Genomic DNA, 25,439 nt, shown 5'->3' with positions numbered 1-25,439 from the left:
AAAACTTGGATTCTAAGCCCAATAATTTAAGAAAGAAAAAAAAAAAATAGTCAGTACAGCCATACAGGAACTATATGACAAGGGAAAAAAAGAGAAAGATAAGGAAGCCCTTCGAACTCCCATTTAAAAGATATGTATTTTAAAATTTTAACTGTTAAATTGCATGTTCTTAACATATGCATGTCAAATTTTGTTCAAATCGAATGTTAATTACTATTCAATCTATTAATTAAACGTATTTTATGCATAATTTAATATTACAAAAAAAATTAAACATTTGATTAATAACATAATTTTTTTATATTAAAAATAATAACATAGTTATTTATTTTTTATTTTCTTAAAATTTTACAAGTATTGAAAATATAATAAGAAAATACAATTTAACAATGAAAGGTGTTTTTTTAATTTGAAGGGTGTTTTTTAGAAGAGAATTCTGCGCAACAAAAAATGGATAACAATAGTGAATTTTCGTTAGCTCAACTGATAAAACTTTTAACAGATAAATAAGAGTACCAAAAATTGAATTAATGTTTTACTATAATAAAGAACGCGTTCGTTAAAAAGGTCGGGTTGAAATTTTTTTTTTTTTTTAAACAGTGGAAGTCGGTCGAGTATGTGGCAATGGCATGTGGCACAGTGCAGTAAGACAGCATGCCCTCCTGACCAGACATGTGAGCTGTGACATCAAAAATCTCACTACTTTGCAAGTTACTACGACAAAGTATCAAAACAAAAAGAAAAAGGAAAAGTAGAAGATTGATACCGAGCCCACTAGCGTGCTGTGTGTGGTGGGAGTGTGGGACTGACTGGGACCTACTATATATCATGTTAAACCTAAAAAATCCGATAATCTGTGTCCACATTTTTCTTGAATTGGACTCATTTATACATTCCGAACATGCAATCACATGTACTGAACCATCCTTTAAAAAAAAAAAAAACTATAAAACCAAATCTTAATTTATGGTTTGTGTCTGCATGGGAGTGCTCTCTAAGTATGCGGATTTTTGTCACACAATCAGAGAAGACTAGAGTAAGAATATCATTACCGAAAAAGACTGAAATTTAATCTACTTAAAATACGTACATCTTAAATATTAGAAAAAGTTAAAGGAATTTTTTTTTTTTTAAGTGCCATGTGTAATGAGTTGAATGTTTCTTGAGTACTTCTGCTCAAGTAGTCTTTGATGTCTTCTATCTTTTAATAACAAAATAATACCAAGTAGTCTTTAATGTCTTTGTTTTCACACACAAAAATGTACGCATCATTTACTTTTTTTTTTTTTTTGGGTTAAGTACGCATCATTAACTTTACTCCCTCTATAAAAACCAACAATTCTCTGCCCCCACATAGCACCTACCAAAATTCATTTGAGAGAGAGAGAGAGAGAGTTCTGTTGCACTCATACAATGGCTCACAATGTTCTGCTTCTCTTTCTCTCTTCCTTTATTTTGAGCTTCAATTTCTTGGAGGCTCAGATGGTTCCAGCCGTATTTGTGTTTGGGGATTCTCTTGTAGATGTTGGAAACAACAACCACCTAAAGCTTTCTCTTGCCAAAGCTGATTTTCCACACAACGGCGTCGACTTTCCCACCAAAAAACCAACTGGAAGGTTTACTAATGGCAAGAATGCTGCGGATTTCCTTGGTAAGTTTATCCAAACATCTTCAACACCATACCTTTATGCAATCATATTTAATTAAGTTATAAAGTTCCTCCCAAGTCTCTATTGTTATTGCCCATAATTCCAAGCATTTTCTTATCAATATATTCTTTACTATCCTTAATTTCCTTTAACTTTCGATTTTTTTTTTTTTTTAATTTTATCTGTATTGTGTGTCTGCGAGAGAGAAAGAGAGAGAGAGAGGTACCATGTCAGTATGTGTATGTGTATGATCTTCTAGATTTTTAAGATAACTTCATTATAGAATGTCTATAATCCTACCTATTAATTTTAAAATGGATTAATTGGATTTTATCACATAATCAATATTTAAATAAAAATTTAATTAATATAAAATATATATATATATATAAAATTGACTATGACCAATTTAATATTAATTCAAAATAATATATGTAACGAATAGTATATTAGTATGCATGCTCTATAAATAATTTCTATCCCTTTATTGTTGCTTAGAAGAAAAAAATATTTACAATAATTACTACAAATATAGGAAGACAGTGAAAGAATTTATAAGAAATATGGCTAATTGAACCCTTGGCCTCACATATAGTCAGGTTTCATGTGCTGAGATAGTTTCTTCAATCTCTATTCACAAAGGATCAAATAATATGTATATGTGTGTGTGTGTGTGTGTGTGTGTGGACCCCATCTATCAAACATGTTTTTGTACAAGACACTTGATAACTAAAACAGGCCTTTTCAAAACTGCCGTGACAGTTAGCTAACTCATGGTCATGATTCATGAATATAAGTGTTAGTGACTTGGCATCTCTATCAGAGAAGAAAGAAGAAAGAAAAAGAAGCAAACACTTGGACAGAAAAGAAAACGAATATCAATCACACAATGGAAAAGGAGCAATGTCATTAGTTTATACCTAAAATGGGGATAATCAAATGTTAATAATCTCGTTCCAAGATTTTCTGATTGGGTGCATCTTTTTAGGTAATTGAAATTCCAAAAGCAAAATGGCCACAATTTGGTGGTTAGTCCCTGGTGTGTGTTGTTTTTTTTTTGTTTTTGGTAAATGGTTAGTCCCTAGTTTTGCTTTTTTTGAGAAGATAGTCCCTAGTTCTGCTAGTTCGTACTTGTTTTCTAAAGTTAAAACTTTTTGGTGCATCAATATTAACTCTGAATGCGATTACACCTTTGTACTACTCTTTCCGTGTATACACTTTTTTCCTTTTGGGAGCTTTTTTTTCTTTTCCCATGTGATTACACATCTTTACTCTATTATGTGTATCATTAATTGACTTCTTTCTTCTTCTTCCTTTTCGTGTCATAAAACTTTTTCCAAGAATTGACAGCATTTGAAACCTATATCAACATTCACATTTTTCATTGCTCAAAAGTCATGAGTGTGTATTATGCATTGCCTGTTATTACAATATGGGATTATCATTTTCATTATGCTAATATTATTTGGTTTATCAAAATATCAAATTTAACATAAATAAAATTTGTGAGCAGCTGAGAAAGTGGGTCTGCCAACTTCACCACCATATCTATCACTGGCATCAAACAATGGATCATTTTTAACTGGTGTTAGCTTTGCATCTGGAGGTGCTGGAATCTTTGTTGGCACAGATGAACGATATGTAAGTGAAACAAAAACTATAACTACTTTTTCCTCTTTCTTGTGCACTACTCCTTGAAAAAAATAATAATAATAATTCTCATTCTCATAATTGCGTAATTTTAAAGAAAAATACAAAAATATGGATGGGCCCAAGTTGAGCTCGTACAAAATGTCCCATATATTTACAAAGCAAAGAACTAAAAGCACAAGAAAAAAATGGAAAACAAAAATGCGGTGAGCGTGGATCGAACACGCGACCTTCAGATCTTCAGTCTGACGCTCTCCCAACTGAGCTATCCCCGCTGACGATATCTCTGTGTGTGTTTTTTTTTAAATTACAGCGCCAGTCACTTCCTTTGACCAAACAAGTCGACTACTATTCAACAGTGATTGAAAAGTTGAATCAACAGCTAGGATCCTCTGGTGCACAAAAGCTTTTATCCAAATCTCTTATTGCCGTTGTCATTGGAAGCAATGATATCTTCGGCTACTTCGACTCTTCTGATCTTCGCAAGAAGAACACACCACAACAGTACGTGGACTTGATGGCTACCACACTAAAAGTTCAGTTACAGGTAATATATATATATATATATATATATATATATAAGTAGGGAATTTTGTTTTTGTTTTCTTGGGCTGCTTCACAGTTGACAATTTAATTTTCTGAAGAGATTTTGATAATTCTAGTTCAAGCCCAACAATTTTTTCAACCGGTATATATGGACTGGAGAAGATAGCTTTTTGGCATATCACTTAAAAAAATAGTAAATATATATATATATATATATATTAGTAAGAATGTATTTAGCTTGTCTAATTTCCTTCACGTCATGTGCATGTCAAGTATATAATGAAATTTAATTTTTAACCATTTTCTCAATGTTTCTTTTTTTTTTCTTTTTTTCTTTTTTTTAATATTTAACAGCGTATATACAATGGTGGTGCACGCAAATTTGTGATTACTGGGATTGGGCCAATCGGCTGCTGCCCTTCACTAAGGTATAAGAACAAAACGGATGAATGCAGTGAAGAAACAAACTACTGGTCTGCCAAATACAATGAAGGCCTTAAGTCAATGTTGCAGAAATTGAAATCAGAGTTCAAGGACATTAACTACTCCTACTTTGATACATACAGTGTCTTGCTAAGCCTCATTCAGAATCCAACAGCTTATGGTACACAACTGTTCTTTTTCCTACTGAGAAATGAAGCAAAAATTATGTCACTTACTAAAAAAACTTATCACTCAGGAAAAATAGTTCGGTTTCTCAAATTTGTTCCAGAAATACTTATTTTTGGTATAACATATTTCTACCTTTGTTCCATTCCCTGTTAATATGTTTATGAACCTATTTGCCTATCTCATTTCAGGATTTGCAGAGGTTAAAGCTGCATGCTGCGGGCTCGGGAATCTTAATGCCAGGGTTGCTTGCCTGCCGATTGCAAAATATTGCTCCAACAGAAGGGATCATGTCTTTTGGGATTTATACCATCCTACAGAGGCAGCTCATCGCATCCTTCTAGATGACATTTTTTATGGTTCTTCACAATACACATTCCCCATGAATGTGAAACAGCTAATTGCAGTTTAGGCTCAGCAACCCGGAAAGCCCCTACATAATGCTACATTCATGATGCAGAAGTGTGAGATTCTCACAGGGGCCTAAATTATCAAAGAGCAATACAGAATTCATCAGGTGTTGAAGCCATTTGGCTGCAAGAAAGCTACAACTTATTACGTAGCCTAGTAGAAAAAAGAAATCTGGAAAAAAAAAAAAAAATTGAGGGCTTAGGTTTTTTGATACATATTTCAAGGATACAACTATAGCCAAAATAAAAAATTTACACATTATGCAATAGTAGGGGCAATGGCATGCATTATGCATATCCTCTGTTCCTCTTATTTATTTTCTTTACTCTGATAATTTGCAATCTGTGTCACAGCCAAAATGATAATGTAGTCCACGTTAGCATGGTGATGTCCAATATTGACAGCTGAGACCCAATTTTCCATATTTACTATGTCATATCTGTAAACTAAACCTGAATTTTCTGGAGAATATCAAGCCCAGGTACAAGTATCCATAGAATGTGATACCTTCAATGTCTTTGACTAAGATGGAAATATATCCTGAAAGAAAAGGTCGAGGTCCCCCTTGTAAACATCAAACGCCAGCATCTTGTCCACTGCATCCTGCATTTAGCTCCCAAAAATAAAAAAATAAATAATAAATAATGAAAATTGTATATATAAGAACAGGAACACAGATTCCCCATATGCCATATCTAAGATTAATCCCCTTTAACACCTTGTATTGCTGATCTTGGCTTGATATATTCTCATTGCACAATCGCTCAACATGTTTATCATTTCCAAGAGCATCCAACACAAATGCTGCTCTCTGAATAACTTCCTCAAGGACACCTACATAATCAATGCAAATCGTTTCCATTGGAAAACTCATAGTCAGTAAAGCAGCACATAGAAGACGTTTTGTTGATTGCTTCAATCTGGCCCCACTTTCATAATGAGATTGTTAATGCTATTTACGTTCAAGCGTTCCAGTTTTAATAAAGCAAGATGTTCTAATTCTAATTTCATGATTTCATCTATAATTAATCTCACAAATTCTGGAATTGTTTAATCTGCATATCTAATCACCCACAGTAGGTACTCAAAGATTAGTTGAGACTTGAGACCCACATAAATGTGTTTATTAGCTAAATTCTGAAACCATATTTTGCATTTACCCATAAAACAACCACCATAGAATACAAAAACAGAAGAAACTAATGAATTTTCCCTTTTTGTTTTTCTGAGTCCTACGTAACTTAAGTTCAATGATGTTTTAGATGTACCAGCAAGCAGCGCACAATGCAGCCCTGCAGGACATAAACTTCCATGAGTGATTTCCAGTATTAATTTTAGGGAGGAATCCCCAACTTAGAGAAGCAATTTTATACTCACCATAGCTAAGAAGTGCATGTCCAGGAACAAGCCTGCAAGCAATAAAAACCAAGAATTCAGAAATATATATAGCATTTTACGTGCACAAAGAGATGGAGACACAAAGACTGCCTACTGATATTATTATTCGTAAATCCACAACAGCAAATTACTGTACTGGAATAAACGGCACCATACTGATGCATGTTGAGCAGTTAAGAGAACATGATGGAACATATTATTGGAATAATTGAACATAATAAAAAGTTTTATTGATGCATTTGTTCAAAAAACACTTTCCATAAAAAATTTCCCATGGACAAACAAGATTTGGGCTCTAGAAATATTTAGTAAAGCAAATTTAAGAGGCAATATATGTTTTCCCAACATCATTTGTAATTGCTCACCAGAAGAAATGGGACAGATGGAGGCCTCCAAAAATAAATTTGGTAGTAACAAATAAACTCCACCATCCCAATAATGGTCATGGATCACATTCTCGTTACAGAAATGCGATGCAGAAAGCAAGGAAAATATACCGATATAAAAATACGATATCTTCAATATCTGTAGAATTGTTGTCAGGCCTCAGCACACTCATGGTGTAAAAGTTGAGCATCTCTGACTGAAATTCGTTATTAAAAAATATATATTTAATCAAAACTCTCATGATAACCAGACTGAGAAAGTGTGAATAACTGAGCTAATAAAGCTACATAGCCTTAACCTTTGGTAGGCAACTCTTATCAAGTAATTCAGTCAAATGAGTGCACACCAGAACCTGCAAAATAATGTGGCATTGTTGGACTAAAGCTAGATGTAGTGCTTGCTCAATTTTTCTGAGAAATATTTGCTATTTTTAGGGGCTATTACATGGAAAGTTAATTCCATTGTTTGAAAACATAAAAAAATTCGGCAAATAACATCCAAACAATCACCAAATTCATGTTTCGAAATGATTAACTTATTAAAATAAAATGGTCTCGACAGTAATGTTAAACAGAAATTAATCTAATCAAAAGGATCTAAATAGTTCTGAGGAAAGAAAAGGGGGCAGAAAGAAAAAATAATAATTTGAGGCAGTTGGGAACCTGGCCTTGTAAGAAACATAGGCTTCAATGGAAAATCAAAGTGAATGCTTCTCTCCCCATGCTCCCAACCGCATCAAAATTATAATTAGCATGATATTATTATGGCCAGTAAGAGAAGAACTTCCAACCTTTGGGGGGTCATCACATGTGACAAAGTGATTTATGGTTCCTCCAAGTAGGCCAATGCCATCTGAAATAACACTAACATTTATGCAATGCATAACATCCGTAATATTCCAATTACTACAGACATAGCATATCCAAGAAATAGAACGTTTATTTCTCTTGCAGAGACTAACCTTCTGTAAGAGTACCTTTACCAAATTCATCCAATAGACACAAAGATCGTGAAGTTGCATGCCTGTACAATTTTTCAAACATCAGCAATATAGAAAGAAAGAAGAATATTTAAAGTTCTTTCATTGAAATATTACTCCTAATACGAAAGCTTCCATCTTTTTGAACATTTAGAAAATCTTTTTGAACATTCGGGCAGTCTGAATCACCTTCTTAGCCAAAGATGGTTTATTAAATTATTACACAATTTGGCAAAGTCCAAACACCAAGGAACATGAGATGCAGACGCTACAAACCACAGCCCACTTGTTTAGTAGTTTGAAGTTCTTTTTTGGAACTTTTTTTTAATGAGTTTTTGAAGGTATCTAGCCACCCACATTTTGGTATACCTTAGCATCATCCCTACTTGATGTAGATCAATCATAAATGTTGACTGCTCAGCAGCCAAAAGCTTGCTTCCCATTGCGCAGAATATCCTGTTACCATTGGGCTGTGGTCAGAAAAATCAATGATAACTTATTGTATAACTGCTGTTTGAAGAAAGATATTGGAAATATGAAGGTCAAACCTATCAGTCAAACCCACAGTTGCAGCATCTGCTGGGACAAAACTTCCGATGTGGGAAAGGAAAACAATTAAAGCTACCTGGAAAAATAAATTTTCAATATTCCTTAATTCATGATGCTGCACTATAGTTACAACATCAACATTCAATGCCCACCTCTGTGACAAAGACTAGGGTGTCAGTAAGAAATTCACCTCAAAATCGATCTAAGCTCAACAGAGTTGTTATTTGTCAACACCCAAATTGGTTTTTCATACATAAATGTGCAGGTGTTTCAGCGAGAACAATAAGGATGATAGCAATGAAATGTTATTGTTACATAGATGGCACTAGCTTAAATAGTCCGAGCTATAAAAGGAATTTTAACATGTTTAAAAGCCATAAAAATTAAATTTTTACTCTAGAGAAGGATTTTTAAAAGAATTATGGATTTGTACACCAAAACAAAAGTGCATGAACTACATGTAAATATTATCAGTAAATTGACACAGCTAGGTAGATAGAGTAAAATCTATTTGTCACTGAAAATATGCTACACCAAAAAGGGGATGGATTGTCTCTTGAAATGAAACAAAAAATATCGACTGACCTGCTTTATATAGATACTTTTCCCTGAATAATTAGGTCCAGTGATGATATGAATTCTTCCTGAAACAATACAATTTCGAAATTTTCATAAGAAAAATGCTAAGAAGCATAGATTCATTTGATGTGCTAAGATTGAATGTATCTTCCATTTACCATCATCAAGAATCTTTGTATCATTGGGAATAAATGTGTCTACTGTCATTTCCTGCAGAACATGTCTGGTAATGGTATTAACATTTGTTACTAATGCATTGGTAAATTTCAATTTTCTGAAGGGATCACAGACTATGCAATAAATCCAGACAGCTCTCACCTTCCATTTTGTATATCAAGCAAATTTTCTGTAGTTAAAGTAGGCCTAACATAATTGTTCTGATGAGCAACAAGAGCCAATGACAAAAAGCTGAAATAAAACAGTTATTCATAAGTTTTAAGAGAGAGAGAAATAACAGATAGGGTCTTTTCACGAGAGAGACAGAGGAGCACTTGTTGAAAGGATTCTCACCTATCAAGTTCAGCTGCAAAATTGACAGCCTTAAGCAAATGGGTTGAGAATAGAAGTACATGTGTCACCAAATCTCTAGTAATTACCCTCTCCATATCTTCAACGATAAATTCAGATTAAAAAATTTATAAATAGGTTAGATACGACATAGTCAACCCATCAAGCATTGCACTCAGAACTAGTAAAACAAGGGCTCAAGCAATGTTCTTAGTGTCAGATTGTAGATAATTGTCAAATTATATACCCTCTCCTAATCTTCAACAATAAATTAGAGCAATGAAAATTTGAGCAACAGATTAGATATGAGCACAATTTAAGAATTATAATTAGAACGACTAGAATGGGTTCTCTAACTATTCTCAATGTCTATTCTAGTACAGATCAGAGTCCAGTTCTCAGATTATGAAACTACACACTTTTTCAAAATATCAAACAACAAGCACTATCCTAATTATTTTTTTCATACATTTTATGTGGGGAGAGGGGATTCCAACCCTGGATGTTTTTGTTGGAAACACGAGGTATCAGCTGACCTAAAGGTCATTGGCATGCATTATCCCAAGTATATGCTATAATCGATGTAAAACTCCAAGAAACTAAGAGTAACTTAACAGAAGAGCAGTTTATAGCACATACCTAGGATTTTATGATAGATATCTCCAAGAAGATCATCCAATTCTCGTGTCTTTGGGGTACGATAAAAGAATCTGTTTTTCTCTCCATCCACATCAGAGAACTACATTTGACAGCTACATCTTTAGTGCACACATGCTAACAAACTAATTCAATTTAATTAAATGACGCTTCAACTTACTGCAAATTCAAAATCTTGAAGTTTCTCTAGTGTGATTTCATCAAGTTTTTCTTCAAAAAAGCACAGCAAGTATCCTAGAAATGAACCAAATGAAAAATCAACAGGCACTCATAAGATATGGTAATTAACTTAAAGCTGATAAGTAAATCACAATCTGTCATGGAATTTAAAATGGCATTGTACTAGATAAAGAACAACTTGGAATCAAGATAAACATCATGGAAATGCACCCATAATTCCATATTATTTCATTAGAGGCTCTAAATAATGTAGTTTCTATAAAGCAAAAGAAATCAGGTTGTTTTAGGCTTTTGAATGCAAGGAATCTTGAGTGAATGAAATTTAAACGTGACACTGTAAATAAAATTGGTAGTTCCATATATCCTTATATTTGTCTTACATGTGTCTGTGTGAGCTGCATATGTGTGTAAAAGTTCTAGTCATCATATCATTTGAAGTTGCATTATCACAAAGAAAATCTTTTGGATCATTACAATGTTATTTATTATTATTGTAGATGTCATTTTTAAAGGAAATAGAGAGACCTTAAAGTTTGGGGCATTCAGCTAGATTCTAGTTCTGCCCCACTTGGGTTGAACAGTTGACAATGTGTGCTTCAATGCCTTATAAAATCCTGATTCTTTAGTCATCCCTACGGCTATCCACATTGTTCTTAACGCATTAACAGGAATTTGATAGTAATGCAACAATGAATGCCATGAGTCAATTCTCATCATTTAGTGACTATGATATGAGAAACAATAATTCAATTTCAAACTAAAGCTACATCATCTACTGACTATCTGATACACAAGAAGAAGGATAACAAATAACAGTGCAGAAAAGAAATTAGAGAACACTAATATTGAATCTAACAAACAAAATGCAATCGTAGGAAAATATATACAGAAATTGTATCATCCTTGAAAAATTCTTGTATAAAATTCTTAAAATACGCAAGCTAACCTATTTGTTGTATATAAACAATACAAGGAACAAGCTTGTCTTTAGCTATATGAGGAAGTTGTGCAAGTTCAAATGATGACACCTGCTAGACAGTAGTAGTATGGTTAAAACAAGGTATTTGTGGACTTGACTCTCTTACTCTCAGTTGATGCATAAAAGCATAAAGGCACCTGTTCCAGAAACTCTGGTAATTCTTCGTATATTTGCCTCAACTCATCCAACTATATGTAAACAAAAAGAATGATTTGCTAAGAAAATTTGGGATGTTAGTGTGGTAAAGATAAATGAAAACCATTTGATGCTGAAGGATGAAAGTTTAAACAGAGAAAAAAAAATCATCATCTCAGTATCAAATTCGATAGCAAGGCTTCTATACTTTCCATTCCAATTGGACAGGGTGGATGGATCAAATGAGTTTATTTTTTACTAATTCCAATAAGTAAGTGTGCTTATGCCTGACAAGACAAGGATCTAACCTCATCACAGAAACCCTCTTTCACTATCGTCTCATATCCCTTCTCTTTACTTCTATTGACATCAAGAACACCAATTACCTACAAAAGACAGTGTTATATGTAAGGATAAGACCAGAAAAAGTAGAAGAGGAGGAGGGAACCAGTCAAATGGTTGACAACTTTCAGAAAAAAAAGAAACACACAAGCATCAATACCAATTGTATCTGACTGTAGCAAAATCTTGAGGATGTAATATAGACTAACCAATTCATAGACATAAGCCAGCTCTGTTGTAATGCATGAAGTAGCCTGCAACAAAAGTACACGTACATACACACAGAATAATTTTTTTTTTTTTTGGGGGGGGGGGGGGGGGCTGGGGCACATCCAAAACAGCCACATAAAAAATCAATAATATACACTAACAGATAATGCAGTTGATGGAACTAGTTTAATACCTCCTCAACAATGTCCAAGTTCAATTGCTTCACATGTTCTCTTAGACTTTCAGAAATCCCTACTCCAAAGATCTTGTTCACATGCAAGAGTGAGCAAACACTCTACAAGATTAAAAAAAAAAAAAAAAAGAAAAGAGAGATTTATAAGATATTCTGACGCAGGATTGTCCAAAAGTTCTATTCTTTTTTTTTGCAAGTTTATTTAGAATTTAAAGGATCACACTGTTTAAAACCAAAAGAAGAAGAAGCAATGCTGTTGCACTGCATATAAAGGTTAACTTATCCACAAGAATAGTGTGGCTTAAGGGTCAAGTATTAGCATTATTAAATCTATAATCAGAAGTGAATATGAAACCTGAATAAATATCTTTTGGTTCTTCAACAACACTTCTATTTTCAATAGAATCAACCCACCAACTGAAAGGTATCATCATGGGATACAAAGTAACTCTTTTAGAATAATGGTATACTCATAGCACTAGAATAGCTAATGATTTTCACAATGCCACCCAGCAATCTTACAAGGTGAGAAGAGCCTATGAACCAACACTTTGTCAGGATCACCATATTTTCAAATTTCTCTTCATTTGCACTGTTTGGTTCATTATATAAGAGGCAAATGAAAAGAAAGAAAGAAGAAAATAACTTAAATTTCTACCCATCCCCAAAATTATCTGTTGAAACTTGAAATTTGAAAGTAGGAGAGGCACAGAACAAAAAGTAATTAGAACTTTCATTCTTCCTTTTGTTGTCCCTCTACTTTCCACATAACAAAAGTTATATAGTTTTCACCTTTTTTATTTCCTACTCTCCATTTTCTCTAGATACTAAGTTAAGCAAATGGAATGTAAAATTTATCTAGAAATGACAGTGGGAAGATATGAGTAATGAATGTCTCTTTTGTCTACAAACAGTAGGATTCTTAGCAAGCTTTGAAGTAAACAGAGCGTTACGAGTAATAGGGGCAAAACAGTAATATCATGTACTTTATATATAAATAATATTTTATGTGTTAGGGTTGACTTATCAAACCCTAAAACACTTTCACAGTAAACAAGATGGTATCAGAGCCACCAAGCCGCCACTGCCGTTAACCCTCCGACAACCACCCACCGATATTGTTGTCGCCGGCAACCATATCCTTACTCGCTAGCTCCGACAACCCTAATAGAGACTCCGACGATCTCGATTTAATGGCTAAAGGAGTTGTCCAGCGCCGGTCCTCCGGTCTCGCGACACCAAATCGACGTCGTCTGATCGCAAGAGAGGCGGGGTTTTACTCGCCCTCCTCCGGTGACCATCCTAGTTTACTCGCCGATCCTCGCGCCGCCGCTCCTGCACCCTAGCGCCGCCGCCAGAGCTTTTCAGTTGAGGGTTTCAACCATGGTCTGATTTTCTTCTCTTCTTCAATACGTTCTCTACGTATCTGTTCAGGCAGCCTTAGGTTGATGTTTAGTGGTGGATTGGGCAATTTTTTTTTTTTTTTTTTTTGGTGTTGGTATGGATTTGTTGTTGCCTTGTTTTTTGGAATAGTTTGGTGTTGATTCGTTGATAGATGAGTTACTGTTGACGTGGCTGATTGGTTGAAGTACATTGATTGCTGGTTGGAGTTTGTTTTAATTCAGTCCAGCTTATTTATTTAGTGTTAGTTTGCACTTCAGATTGCTATTATGGAGTCCAAAGACAGTGCTCAGCCCCCTAATTATTTCTTATCTCCTGATATGTTATCAATTACCTCCATTCGTCTAAATGGTAGTAATTATGCTCAGTGGGCACAGGCAGTTGAAGTCTTTCTTCTTAGTGGAAAGAAGTTTGATTACGTGATTAAGGAACCTCCTGTACCTACAAACCCTAAATTTGCTGATTGGAGAGCCGAAGATGCACAAATTAGGAGTTGTTTGTGGAATAGCATGGAGTCTAAGATCAATTGTAGTTTGGCTTTCTTACCAACTGCTAAACTTGTTTGGGAACAAGCCAAGGAACTTTACTCTGGTGTTAACAATTTGAAGCAGATTTATGATCTTCATCAAAATTATTTCTCCTTGAGTTTGGGTGATGTGTCTTTAGAAGACTATTATAACAAGTTTAAGGGTGTATGTGAAGAACTCAATATTTATCAGCCTATCTCCTCTGATGTTAAAATTATGAATAAACAATGAGATTAAAGTTTGAATCCAGTAAAATCACAAATCTTAGCTAGTCCAGACCTCCCTTCATTGAGTGAAGTTTTTGGTAGACTTCGACAGGCCACATTATCTGATTCGAGTATTGACCCTTTCTCTTCCTCCCATACTGATGCATTACCTTCTGGTAATAAATCTGCCTTTACCACTTATATGGGGAGTAATAGAGGTGGTTGTGGAGGTCAAGGTTGTAGGGGCCGAGGCCGTGGAGGTCGTGACCTAGGGGGTCGTGGTAAAGGACGTGGTCTTCATAAGTGCACTTATTGTCATGATGAGAATCATACAGTAGATTTTTGTTGGGAGTTGTATGGTAAACCCTCGGCTAATCAAGCTAGTTTTCAAGTTCAAGAACCACCTTCACAGTCACTACCACCGACATCTAGAGTAGTCTCTATTCCTGAGGAAGAGTACAATCACCTCTTGTCTCTACATTCCAACTTTGTTGGGTCTGATTCTACTGCTACTTTGGCTCAACAAGGTACTTCCGCTGCTTGTCTTGCCACTCAAGACTGGGTCATTGACTCAGGTGCTACTGATCATATGACAGGTACCTCAAGTTTACTCTCTGACCTTGAGCAATGTAGTAGTCTTCCCAATGTTACATTGGCAAATGGCTCAGCCACTACAGTCTCTGGTTTGGGCACTGCCAATCTTAGTCCTAATCTTTCTCTCTCTTCTGTCTTATATATTCCTGATTTTCCTTTTAACATTTTGTCAATTAGTAAGCTTACTAAAATTTTGAATTGTGCTGCCATTTTTTTATCCACTCATTGTATCTTTCAGGATCTCAAGACAGGGAAGATTATTGGTGGAGGGCATGAAGCCGGTGGACTTTATTACTTGGATCGATGTGGTTCTTCCCGTTTAGTGGCTTCTCATTTGTCTATCTCACCTCTTCAGCATCATTGTCGCCTTGGTCATCCATCTCTCAAGAATTTGAAGTCATTAGTTCCGTCGTGTCGTCAAATTGAGTCTTTACAATGTGAAGCATGTCAGTTGGGTAAACACCATAGGGTGCCTTTTGCCCCTAGGCGTGAGAGTCGTGTTAGTAGTCCTTTTCATTTAGTTCATTCTGATATTTGGGGTCCAATAAACACTCCCTCATTGTTGGGATTTAGATATTTTGTCATTTTTGTTAATGATTATTCTAGAGTCACCTATCTTTATCTTATGAAAGAACGGTCTGAATTGTACTCAATTTTCAAATCATTTTATATGGAAATAAAGACTCAGTTTAATGCTTTGCTTCATATTTTTCGGTCTGATAATACTCGTTAATATTTTCATACATCTTTGTCTCAATTTTTTGATGATCATGGTATAATTCACCAATCTTCATGCCCCCATACTCCACAACAAAATGGTGTTGCTGAACGCAAAATGCTTCATTTGTTAGAGGTCACTTGTGCTTTAAAATTTCATATGCATGTTCCCAAACCATATTGGAGTGATGTTGTTCTCACTGCCTGTCACCTAATTAATTGTATGTCTTCCACTGTTCTAGGTGGTCAGATCCCTTATACTGTGCTGTCTCCTGATACACCTTTGTTTCATCTACCTCTTAAGATCTTTGGTTGTGTGTGCTATGTTCATATCTTAGGTCCAGGGAGTGACAAACTTGATCCTAGATCCATTAAATGTGTTTTTCTTGGGTATTCTCGTACTCAGAAAGGATACCGATGTTACTCACCTACTCTTCGGCGTCGTTTCATTAATGTTGATGTCACATTTGATGAATCTCAATCCTATTTCTCTCCTTCGGTTGTTAGTGACAGTTCTCCTCCTTGTCTTCCTCTCCTACCACCTGTGTCTCCTATTGAATCTCCTCATAAACCACTCCAAGTATATTGTCGCTGGCAGAAACCTCCAACAGAGACCTCCACCCCGCCTAGTGATCCGACTCCTGATCCTGCCTCTCTTCCAATTGCTTTGCGCAAAGGTAAGCGTTCTTGTACCTCTCACCCTATTTCTCAGTTTGTCTCTTATGGTCACTTGTCTCCATCTCTTTATGTCTTTACCACATCCTTGAATTCTACTATTGTTCCTAAGTCTGTCCAGGAGGCTATGTCCATCTCGGGTTGGAAATCTGCTATGGAGGCAGAAATGTCTGTCCTGTCTGAAAATGCTACTTGGTCTTTAGTTACTCGTCCTCCAGGGAAAACTATTGTTGGTTGTCGTTGGGTGTATACTGTGAAGTATTTGCCTGATGGTTCTATTGAGCATTTGAAGGCTCGCTTGGTTGCCAAAGGTTATACCCAGACATACGGTGTTGACTATGCCAAGACATTCTCACCTGTTACTAAAATTTCTTCTGTTCGGATTTTGATCTCCTTGGCTGCTAATTTGGGTTGGCCATTATTTCAGTTAGATGTTAAAAATGTATTCTTGAATGGCGATTTGAAGGAAGAGGTGTATATGGAGCAACCACCTGGGTTTGTTGCTCAGGGGGAGTCTGGAAAAGTGTGTAGGTTGCATAAGGCCATCTATGGTCTTAAACAATCTCCCAGAGCTTGGTTTGGTAAATTCAGTGAAGTAGTGTTTAAGTTTGGATTGCGACGTTGCCATTTTGATCACTCTGTGTTTTCTCATACCTCTAATAGAGGAAAGATTTTGTTGATAGTATATGTTGATGATATTATAATAACTGGAGATGACAAGCAGGGTATTGATGATTTGAAAATATACCTTCAAAACTCCTTTCGAACTAAGGATCTGGGTAAACTTCGTTATTTCTTGGGTATTGAGGTAGCACGATCTAAAGAAGGCATCAATTTATCACAAAGGAAGTATGTGTTGGATATTTTGGAAGAAACTAGCTTGATAGGGTCTAAACCAGTGGAGACTCCTATGGATCTTAATGTCAAATTGTATGAAGATCAGGAGGAGCTGTTATCTAATCCTGAGAGATATCGTCGTTTGGTTGGTAAACTAAATTATCTCACAATTACTCGCCCAGATATATCATTTGCAGTTAGTGTTTTGAGCCAGTTTATGAAAGATCCTTGCCTTCCACATTGGGAGGCAGTTATTCGAATTGTGAGGTATCTTAAAGCACATCCAAGTCATGGTCTTTTGTATAAAGCTAATGGTCACCTACGGGTAGAAGCCTACACTGATGCTGATTGGGTTGGATCACCGTTAGATAGAAAATCCACTACTGGGTATTGCACTTTTCTGGGAGGAAATCTGATTACTTGGAGAAGTAAGAAACAAACTGTTGTTGCCAGATCTAGTGTAGAGGCTGAGTATAGAGCCATAGCACACACATCATGTGAGCTTATGTGGATTAAGCATTTACTTGAGGAATTAAGATTTGTTGTGAAGCTGCCTATGACTATGCATTGTGATAATCAAGCAGCAATTTACATTGCCTCCAATCCTGTGTTCCATGAACGAACCAAGCATATTGAAGTAGATTGTCATATTACTCGGGAGAAAGTAGAAGATGGTGTAATTGCCACTCCATATGTTTCTACAAGAGTCCAGATTGCTAATATGTTTACTAAAGCTTTATGTAAGACTCATTTGGGTTTATTATGTAACAAGCTAGGATTGTATGATATATACTCTCTAGCTTGAGGGGGAGTGTTATGAGTAATAGGGGCAAAACAGTAATATCATGTACTTTATATATAAATAATATTTTATGTGTTAGGGTTGACTTATCAAACCCTAAAACACTTTCACAGTAAACAACACAGAGAATGAAAATTTCTACTTGTCTATGTAGAGGCAAGACTTGCTTCCAGCAGACTAATCACCCATAAGAGAGTGGCATGTTTTAGTAAAAATGACATGAAGATTCGTTTCATATCAGTGACTCAGTTATATCTTGTTCGTCATCTTGACAGATATGACTGCATATCTTGAGCTCAATAAAGGAGCACTTCTCAAATAATTATATCTCTTCTTCATTTTCTTTTTGTGCTTATAACCAAGCCATAACACTCTCCCAGGTTCTTTTGCCTTAAATCTACATACTAAAGTTAATAAGGGCAACAATCTTGCAGTCAGAATACATCCTTATCTCAGCTTTCCAGAACTTATACATACTTATTAACTAAGACAGGATTAAGATTTGAGAGCATATCATATTGAACCAACATACCTTTAGAAAAGCTATCCAGTCACTACAGGAGCATACAGAGCTTGGAGCGTTGAATTTCTTCCAAAAAAAAAAAATACTTCAAAATTATAGAACTCAAGAAATACACGTGCAAAAGAGACACTGTAATATAAGTCAATCATTTTTCTAAAAGGCCTATGACAAGAACAATCAGAATTATCATTAATGCCAACCACATCTTGGAAAACGTTTGTCAAACTATGATATTTTATTAGTGTGACATATATGCCAAGCCAGTGTCTAAGTGTTTAATAGTTCCAGTAAAAAAAAGAAATGATGTGGTAATTTTTCAAGATTAGATAAAGTTTCATAATCAAGACCGTTGGCAAATATAATCTGCTAAGTGCTAACAGTATGTAAAGTTCTTATGTATCTGATCTCAACCGCTAACAAACCTGGCTGTAAATGTAACTACAAAATACAGATGTAAATCATCATTTTGGAGGAGAAATAATACAGAATGCTGTAGAAAGACATTAGGTGGAGGGTGATTTAGTGGATTCAAGACCAACTAGGTGCAAGTGTAACTTACCTATTAAAAAGTGGGCAGAGTAAGCATGAAGAACAGATATTATTGTACCTTGAGTATGTGAGGAACATCCTTTACAGACTTCAGAGTTTCACGTAAAGAAGCCATCAGATCTTCAGAGCAAAGAAAGAATGATATCTTTATCCCATTAAAGAAAACGAGCTTAGTTAAGGGTAATTTAATGCAAGAACTTTAATATTTCTGAAAGTTTATTCTACTTATTACTCAGGCAAATCATCTTTAATTCAATAGTTTTAAGAGCTCTTTTCTGGTTCTTACATGCTCCAGACCTGCAGCTAAATCATCTTCTAGCTAGCCTATCTCATGGTGCTGCCAGATTACATTAATCCTCTTTTAGTTCTTTCCTCAATCCACTCAGGATATTTAAGCAAAGGAAGTCCTCAAACTTTTATATAATGAAAGGATACAGCATTGAGACGCCTGTTTAAATTTTCAAGGTCCAGTATAGGCCTCAGAAACCAGCTTCTAAAATGAGAGGAAAAAAAGACTATTAATTGAGTTATAAATTACATAAGAAGTCATAGCATAAAACATTTATCTGTTCAACTTTACCTCAAGAGACGTCTACCCATTGGAGTTACACACTGAATTACAGGCGAAACAATCAGTACAATATGCAAAGATAACACAAAATTAAAGACTAAATAACTTTTACAAACCTTATTCATCATGCCAAAGACAGAGAACCTGAGATTAGAAAATATGTTAGTCATCTTTGCAAGGAAACAACAAAGAGACTATTCATCAATTACCCTTCTTTTGCTCGACCTATGCCCATATGGCTAGGATGTTTGTCTATTTGGAAAATCTGCAATGACTCATGAGATGCTGCATCAAGTTTAAGAAACTTGTTTCTATTTCTGGTTGTAAAGGAGTACATCTTGGTCCAAGTTTCATTTCCAGAAAATATCATTCTTGAAAGAAAGAGAAGGGAAATTGCAGGAAAATTTAAGAATTTATGCATAAAGTCAATACAAAAAAAGATACAATGAAATTTCTACCACAGAATCCACTGTGATTGATGCATTCCCACATTCCTTTTCTTCAAGGGTATCTACAATCCTTTCATTTTCTAATATGGCAAGGAGACCCCCACTTGCACGAACTTGAATATCACTTCCCATGTCCATCATAGAACTCAACTGCAGTTGATGAGAGAACAAGAAAGCTTAATGTAGAGATTAGGATAAACAGATCTATAAGCTGCATTCAGACTGTTGCTTCACAAAGATGGGTTTTGCAGTTGCTAGCACTGTGGGGGGAGAAACAAGAAAGAGAAAAAAAAAAACCAAAGAAAGGCAGAAACATAACAGAACCCACATAAGAATATGTGACTAGCAGACATCAGGGTTAAGTGATATGCACATTCTGCATTCAATAATTTAAAATTGAAACAACATAGAATAACAATACATAGAAGATAATATGTTACTTTTTGACTTACATAACAAACCCTCTCCTTAATGTTTAATCCATCATCCATTCCTGTTACTCGAAGGTATATCAATCTGTAATACCCCAAAGAGAACAAAAAATTAGAGTGGAATCAGCAGGATACCAAGAGAGAATACATCCAGTTCCTCAAAATGGTAAAAGCATCACATAGAACGGTTTATACGTAGTGTACTACCAATAACAATTAACAAATAATATCCTCAAACATCTTGATTCAGTTTGACTAAGGGAATGAAAAGAATGGGAAGATTGTTGGAAGGGACTAATACTCATCAAAAGAAAAGGCCTAATGAGAATTCTGATTAGGCAGTGTACTCTTTAGGTTTGAAGGCTAATAAACATGTGTATCAACTGTAAATAAGGGAGAAAAAAATGATGGCCTATTTGACAAAAGATATGACTTAGAAAAAAGTCTTTGTATGGTAGAAATTAGTCAAATTAGAAACCTCACAGACTTTATTTTACTCCATAAAATTCATTTTGATGACACGCATACAAGTTTGTACTATTCAATAGATATGCTGATAGAGTTTCAGTCTGTAATATCACCACAGGAAAACTGCACAAACATGGTAGGTTTGTGTGGTTGCATTAAATGGTTGCAGAGATATGACACATCAATATGATTTTTCTTTTCTTTTTCCTTTCGCTGGATCACATCAGTTTGAAGTTTTTAACGATAAAATTCCATCATATAATATTTAAAACATTCAACGATATGAAAGAATCATGCAACAGCACTTTTGCCAGGCTTCCAAACAACACTTATTAAATTACTTTGGCATTTGTTTTACAGGGACACTCTGCAAATGCTTTACTTTGGAATACCCTTTTTACCATTAGATTAAGCCAAGTTTGATATCTACAAAGTTCACAAACGCAACATTAAACATTTTATGAATGCTTTTATACCTGTGCCATGCTTGCTCATAACTGAAGATTGAACTTTTCACAAGCTTCACAGTAGGAGCCTCAGTTGTTCCATCTGCATCAATTTAGAGAGTAAAACAAGGACTACAAGCAGGTTTCATAATTCAACCAGGAGATGAGCAGCATACCACTACGTTGTAAAGCACACAAAAAGGAATCTTCACTTTTAGTGCTCGTGTAAATGATCACGGGCTTAGCTTGATATTTTACTGAACCAATGATTCAGCCAAAGAGAATAAAATAAGGCATAAGCTATATTGTTAAATCATATTTTCAACCCACAGAAAATAAGAAAAGATTACTACAGCACATGAAGTAGAAGGTGTCTCATGTATCAAATATATGTTGCCTCCCTCTCACAATGTGGGGGTCCCACAGCCCATAAAAGGGAGGATGCATATATTCAATGCATAAGATAATTATTGCACGTGAAGATAGTTTGAGAGAGGAGAAACCAACCAACCTAAAGTTCTTTTTATTTCAACTATCAAGAGACACAATACCAAAAAAATGAGACTAAAAGAAATAGAATCCATTCCATAAAAAAAAGAACTTGAAACTCATACCCAGATCAACCAAGGGAAAATCTTTGCTACCATCTTCCCAAACTTCCAGCACATGAAGTTGGCGAATACTGGAATCATAATAGGAAATTCCAACTCTGGAACAAATATTTTGCAGAGTCAATAATTGTAAACATAAAATCAACCATGGAACAAATATTTTGCAACGTCATTAATTGTAGATATAAAATCTCTTCTTCTTTTTTATTTATTTATTTTACTTTTAGATAAGTGAAAATCCTATTCAATTTCAATAAAAGTAAGAAGAATGAAGCACAACCAAAACCCCTAGCCACAACTACATTTCACTACTAACTTAGTTCAATTAAAAAAACAAAAAATCAATTATAGTATCTGCTCCCTAAGGATTGAAAGACCCATACTTCTAGAAAATTCCTGTTTTTTGTTTTCTCCTCTTCTTTACTCTCAAGTTTCATCAAAATCAAAAAAAACTAACATAAAGAGATAATTATGTCTTATTTCCAACATTACATCACTTTATGCCAGTTTCCAATTAAGAGAAAAGGCTGAATGTGTCATCAGAATTTAACCCATGATTCAGTTTTAGCACCTATCCAAATCCAGCTTGATTAATTAATCTCATAATGTCCTGGTGTTAAGCCTTGCATAAACAAGTCCCAGCATTGATAACCAGAGTAAACCTACATCTTCCTAAATTGCACACCTGACAGTATAAAGTTGCTTAAGTCAAGTATGCCATATACTCATTGGCGTTTCCTGCACCACTTCTTTTTTTTTTTTTTTTTTTAATCTTAAAATCAACTCGGTACATCAATTATCTAAATAAGGTTCCATTAGTCACCAATCTTCATAAAAACACCACCGATGTAGAAAAAAAATTATTTTCTGTTATTTATCTTATTTCACAACAATTCCATGCAGGAGGAAGCTCACCGATGACCATGTTGAATGCATGCCATGTAAACCTGCAATTAGATCCTAAAACAAACCGATCAATTTGGAAAGATAGTATGTGGGTGGTACAGATTTAAGGATATTTACACTATCCACTCCTCAAGAGAAGAACATGCATCTTAAGAGTTAACAACCATATTAGCACAGGTAATAGACAGTAAGTAAATTCTCAAATCCCATCATGTTAATACAAATTGACATATGCTTAACATGTAGTCTTTTTGTTGTAGTTTGTGGTTATAATTTTTAAAAAACAAAAGTATTAGTATAATTTTTTCCAAGAACCTTGTAATTGACATTCCCTAGCGTTTCCAACAGAGACGTCTAGAGTTCAAATACTCCCATGTGCCCCTTCCCCAATGTTATTATCAAAATTAACCTCTCAACTCTCTCTCTCTCTCTCTCTCTCTCTCTCATTTATCAAAAATATATATAACAGATCATATATAGTAAATACTAACCACTACCAGAGGTTTGTTTAAATTGAAGAGTTCCAAGAATGTAGAAGATCTATATACGAATATATATACATATAATTCAAAAAAATGAATAAATTTTTTAATATTTCTTTTATTGCAAGTTTCAATTTGTCACAGTTCTAGCATGCATAGTTAATTCACACAACATCAATACAGAAGTGGATATAATTTCACATAAATGGTCAAGCATTTTCGGCATATACAATAGCAGAAGATGTCTCCAAATACAATCAACTCATTTGCTAAAATTTTTATGTATATGCCATTTTGTCAATGATAAATAAATTGAATTTAAAAAAAAAAAATCAATAAGCAGGAAATTCAAGAAATCAAGGTAATGAATCTTATAGTCTCCTGCATTCAAAACGAATTTAATAAAATTTATTGAGTCCACTCAACTGAGTCTACTCGGAACGTTTTGACTCAGTCGAGTTCGGTTCAGTGTACTCTATTTTCAGAAATGAGAACAGCGTAATGCATTTACATGAATAAGTTAATGTTTCTGATCTTTTCTCAAATTTTCTCGGCAACCAAACAGAGGATTACTAATTTTTGAGCCGTAAAATATTTCGTTAATTAGGACGAGAAAAAACGAGAATCTCTACTTAAATTTAAGCGAACAGAGTTTTTGTCTCAGTTCAGATGTGGATTTTTCAGTTTTCGAAATCAAAATCACCGGAAAGCAAACGGCCTAGAATTTCGTTTTTCTTCTATCTCTTTGTTTCCTTCGTTTTTCTCGGCAACCAAACAGAACGCAAAGAAACGCAACAAATGAGAGGATAAAAATGTCGAGAATGGACCTGAGGTACGGCTTCGGTTTCGTCCATCTCCTCCATCTTTGGCGCTCAAATTTCAAATTTCAAATTTCTGTGTGCGTGTTAGAGAGGGAGAGAGAGAGAATTCTGAGTTTTTAAATGATGGGAAATTGTTTATATATAGGTCATCCACGGAGGACTTGGATGAAATTCTTTGAAAAAATAGAAACAAAATTTTAAAATTGTGGTGCTCAAACTCAAACGACACTGCGTAAAAGCTAATGACCAAGGTGGGGTGAAATGTGAATGGTCCAAAACGACACCGATTCTCTTGGGAGTGATGACTCATGTTGGGGTGAATGGTGATGATGGGTCAGGTTAGAGCATTCGCAATGGGTCAGGGATATGCCAAATGTAATCAAAATTTAGCATTTAGGCCCAATTTGTCTCAACAGCTAGAAGGCTAAACAGGGAAAAATGTAAATTTTTTTGGCATAGTGCTACAGTACCATTGTAAATGTATGATGGTACTGTAGCACTATGCCAAAACAAAATAATAATAATAATTTAATCAGTGCTGAAGCTCTCATTGATATTTGGTCTAAGGTCTCTCTTCACACTGTTTGAGCTCTCTGTTCCCCTCTCTCTCTCGCCATCATTGCCAAGCTTCTCTCTTTCTCTCCGAATCACCAAGCCTCTCTCTTTCTCATCAAATCACCATCGCTATCACTAAGCCTCTCTCTTTCTCTCCGAATGTCTCTGCTGAATGCCAATTCACCATCACTCATCTCCAAATCCCTTTACCAATTTACTCATCTCATAAATTGATAACGCCTTAAAATATATACTTGTTATATATTTATGTGGGCGTTATCTCCTTACTACTATGCTTAATTTGTATAATTAAGCCATGATTTACATTAGTCTCTATTATTTATCTTTACATAATTTCTTGAATAAGATGTCATTCATTGCGTGTAATTTTCTACTTTCAGGAAATCATGTGAAAAAGATGAGTTTATAAGAGTCTGTGAGAGAATGAAAACCAAACTAGAATTAAAGAGGAGTTAAAGGACCATGCTTAAATGTCTAAGGAGATGTAGCTGGAGTGCTTGGGTCGTCTACCATATTTGGAAACTTCAAATAAGGAAAGAAATCAAAGAGGCAGAATCTGAAAATGAAAAATCAAATTTGAGCACTGATCAGTATTTTGGGTGCATCTCTCTCCTTAAAAATCCAATTGACACAAGACTAGATGGGTTGGAACCGTGACTTAAATATCTACAACTTTTCAATTTTGAGTTTTTCATAATTCTCAATTTTTGAAAGCTGAAATTAACTCACAAGTTATTGCTGTAAATCTGGATGAAAATTAAAATAGAAAAAGTTTTATTTTCTTTGGACACTTTTGACGTAGGGTTTTGAAGGGAGGTTGTGTAGAACGAATTTGGGAGAGAAAACCTTGTATTTTCCTTTCTCTAATGGCTACCTAAACTTTTTGC

General features: G+C 34.9%; 2 protein-coding genes and 1 non-coding gene across 11 annotated transcripts; 1 reads left to right on the top strand and 2 right to left on the bottom strand.

Annotated features, from left to right (window-relative positions):
* Positions 1-1,359: 1,359 nt before the first annotated feature.
* LOC115955723 (GDSL esterase/lipase At5g55050-like) lies at positions 1,360-5,387 on the top strand. 2 transcript variants are annotated; one of them, XM_031074002.1, is made up of 5 exons: positions 1,360-1,651; positions 3,163-3,290; positions 3,613-3,846; positions 4,200-4,449; positions 4,646-5,387. In XM_031074002.1, the coding sequence occupies exons 1-5, from the start codon at positions 1,414-1,416 to the stop codon at positions 4,864-4,866; spliced, it is 1,071 nt and encodes a 356-aa protein (XP_030929862.1). In that variant the 5' UTR covers positions 1,360-1,413; the 3' UTR covers positions 4,867-5,387. The 2 variants fall into 2 exon arrangements, with proteins under 2 accessions (XP_030929862.1, XP_030929863.1); XM_031074003.1 differs by having other exon boundaries at positions 3,619-3,846; positions 4,646-5,289.
* On the bottom strand, positions 3,502-3,574 carry TRNAF-GAA. The gene has a single exon. It is a non-coding gene; the product is annotated as a tRNA-Phe (tRNA).
* Positions 4,811-24,068, bottom strand: LOC115955721 (DNA mismatch repair protein MSH5). Of its 8 annotated transcripts, none has more exons than XM_031073995.1 (35): positions 23,983-24,068; positions 22,683-22,714; positions 21,771-21,865; positions 21,333-21,413; positions 21,187-21,259; positions 20,264-20,327; positions 19,807-19,961; positions 19,572-19,673; positions 19,479-19,506; positions 19,372-19,403; positions 19,227-19,284; positions 18,850-18,936; positions 18,252-18,308; positions 11,961-12,062; positions 11,767-11,811; positions 11,524-11,601; positions 11,218-11,268; positions 11,048-11,129; positions 10,082-10,155; positions 9,904-10,003; positions 9,268-9,364; positions 9,076-9,165; positions 8,916-8,980; positions 8,764-8,822; positions 8,178-8,254; positions 7,999-8,085; positions 7,612-7,673; positions 7,441-7,502; positions 6,949-7,002; positions 6,761-6,846; positions 6,243-6,274; positions 6,134-6,157; positions 5,584-5,699; positions 5,318-5,468; positions 4,811-5,207 (listed from the first exon to the last, which is right to left on the bottom strand). In XM_031073995.1, exons 1-34 carry the CDS (start codon positions 24,016-24,018, stop codon positions 5,388-5,390), a joined length of 2,424 nt encoding a protein of 807 aa, XP_030929855.1. In that variant the 5' UTR covers positions 24,019-24,068; the 3' UTR covers positions 4,811-5,207; positions 5,318-5,387. The 8 variants fall into 8 exon arrangements, with proteins under 8 accessions (XP_030929855.1, XP_030929857.1, XP_030929858.1 ...); XM_031073997.1 differs by having other exon boundaries at positions 11,961-12,032; XM_031073998.1 differs by having other exon boundaries at positions 22,683-22,727; positions 23,983-24,047.
* Positions 24,069-25,439: the final 1,371 nt, after the last annotated feature.

Source organism: Quercus lobata, chromosome 8 (assembly GCF_001633185.2).
Source record: "Quercus lobata isolate SW786 chromosome 8, ValleyOak3.0 Primary Assembly, whole genome shotgun sequence".
NCBI classification, from domain to species: domain Eukaryota; kingdom Viridiplantae; phylum Streptophyta; class Magnoliopsida; order Fagales; family Fagaceae; genus Quercus; species Quercus lobata.
Note: the sequence above shows the minus strand (reverse complement) of the source record. Positions and strands in the feature narration are given on the sequence as shown.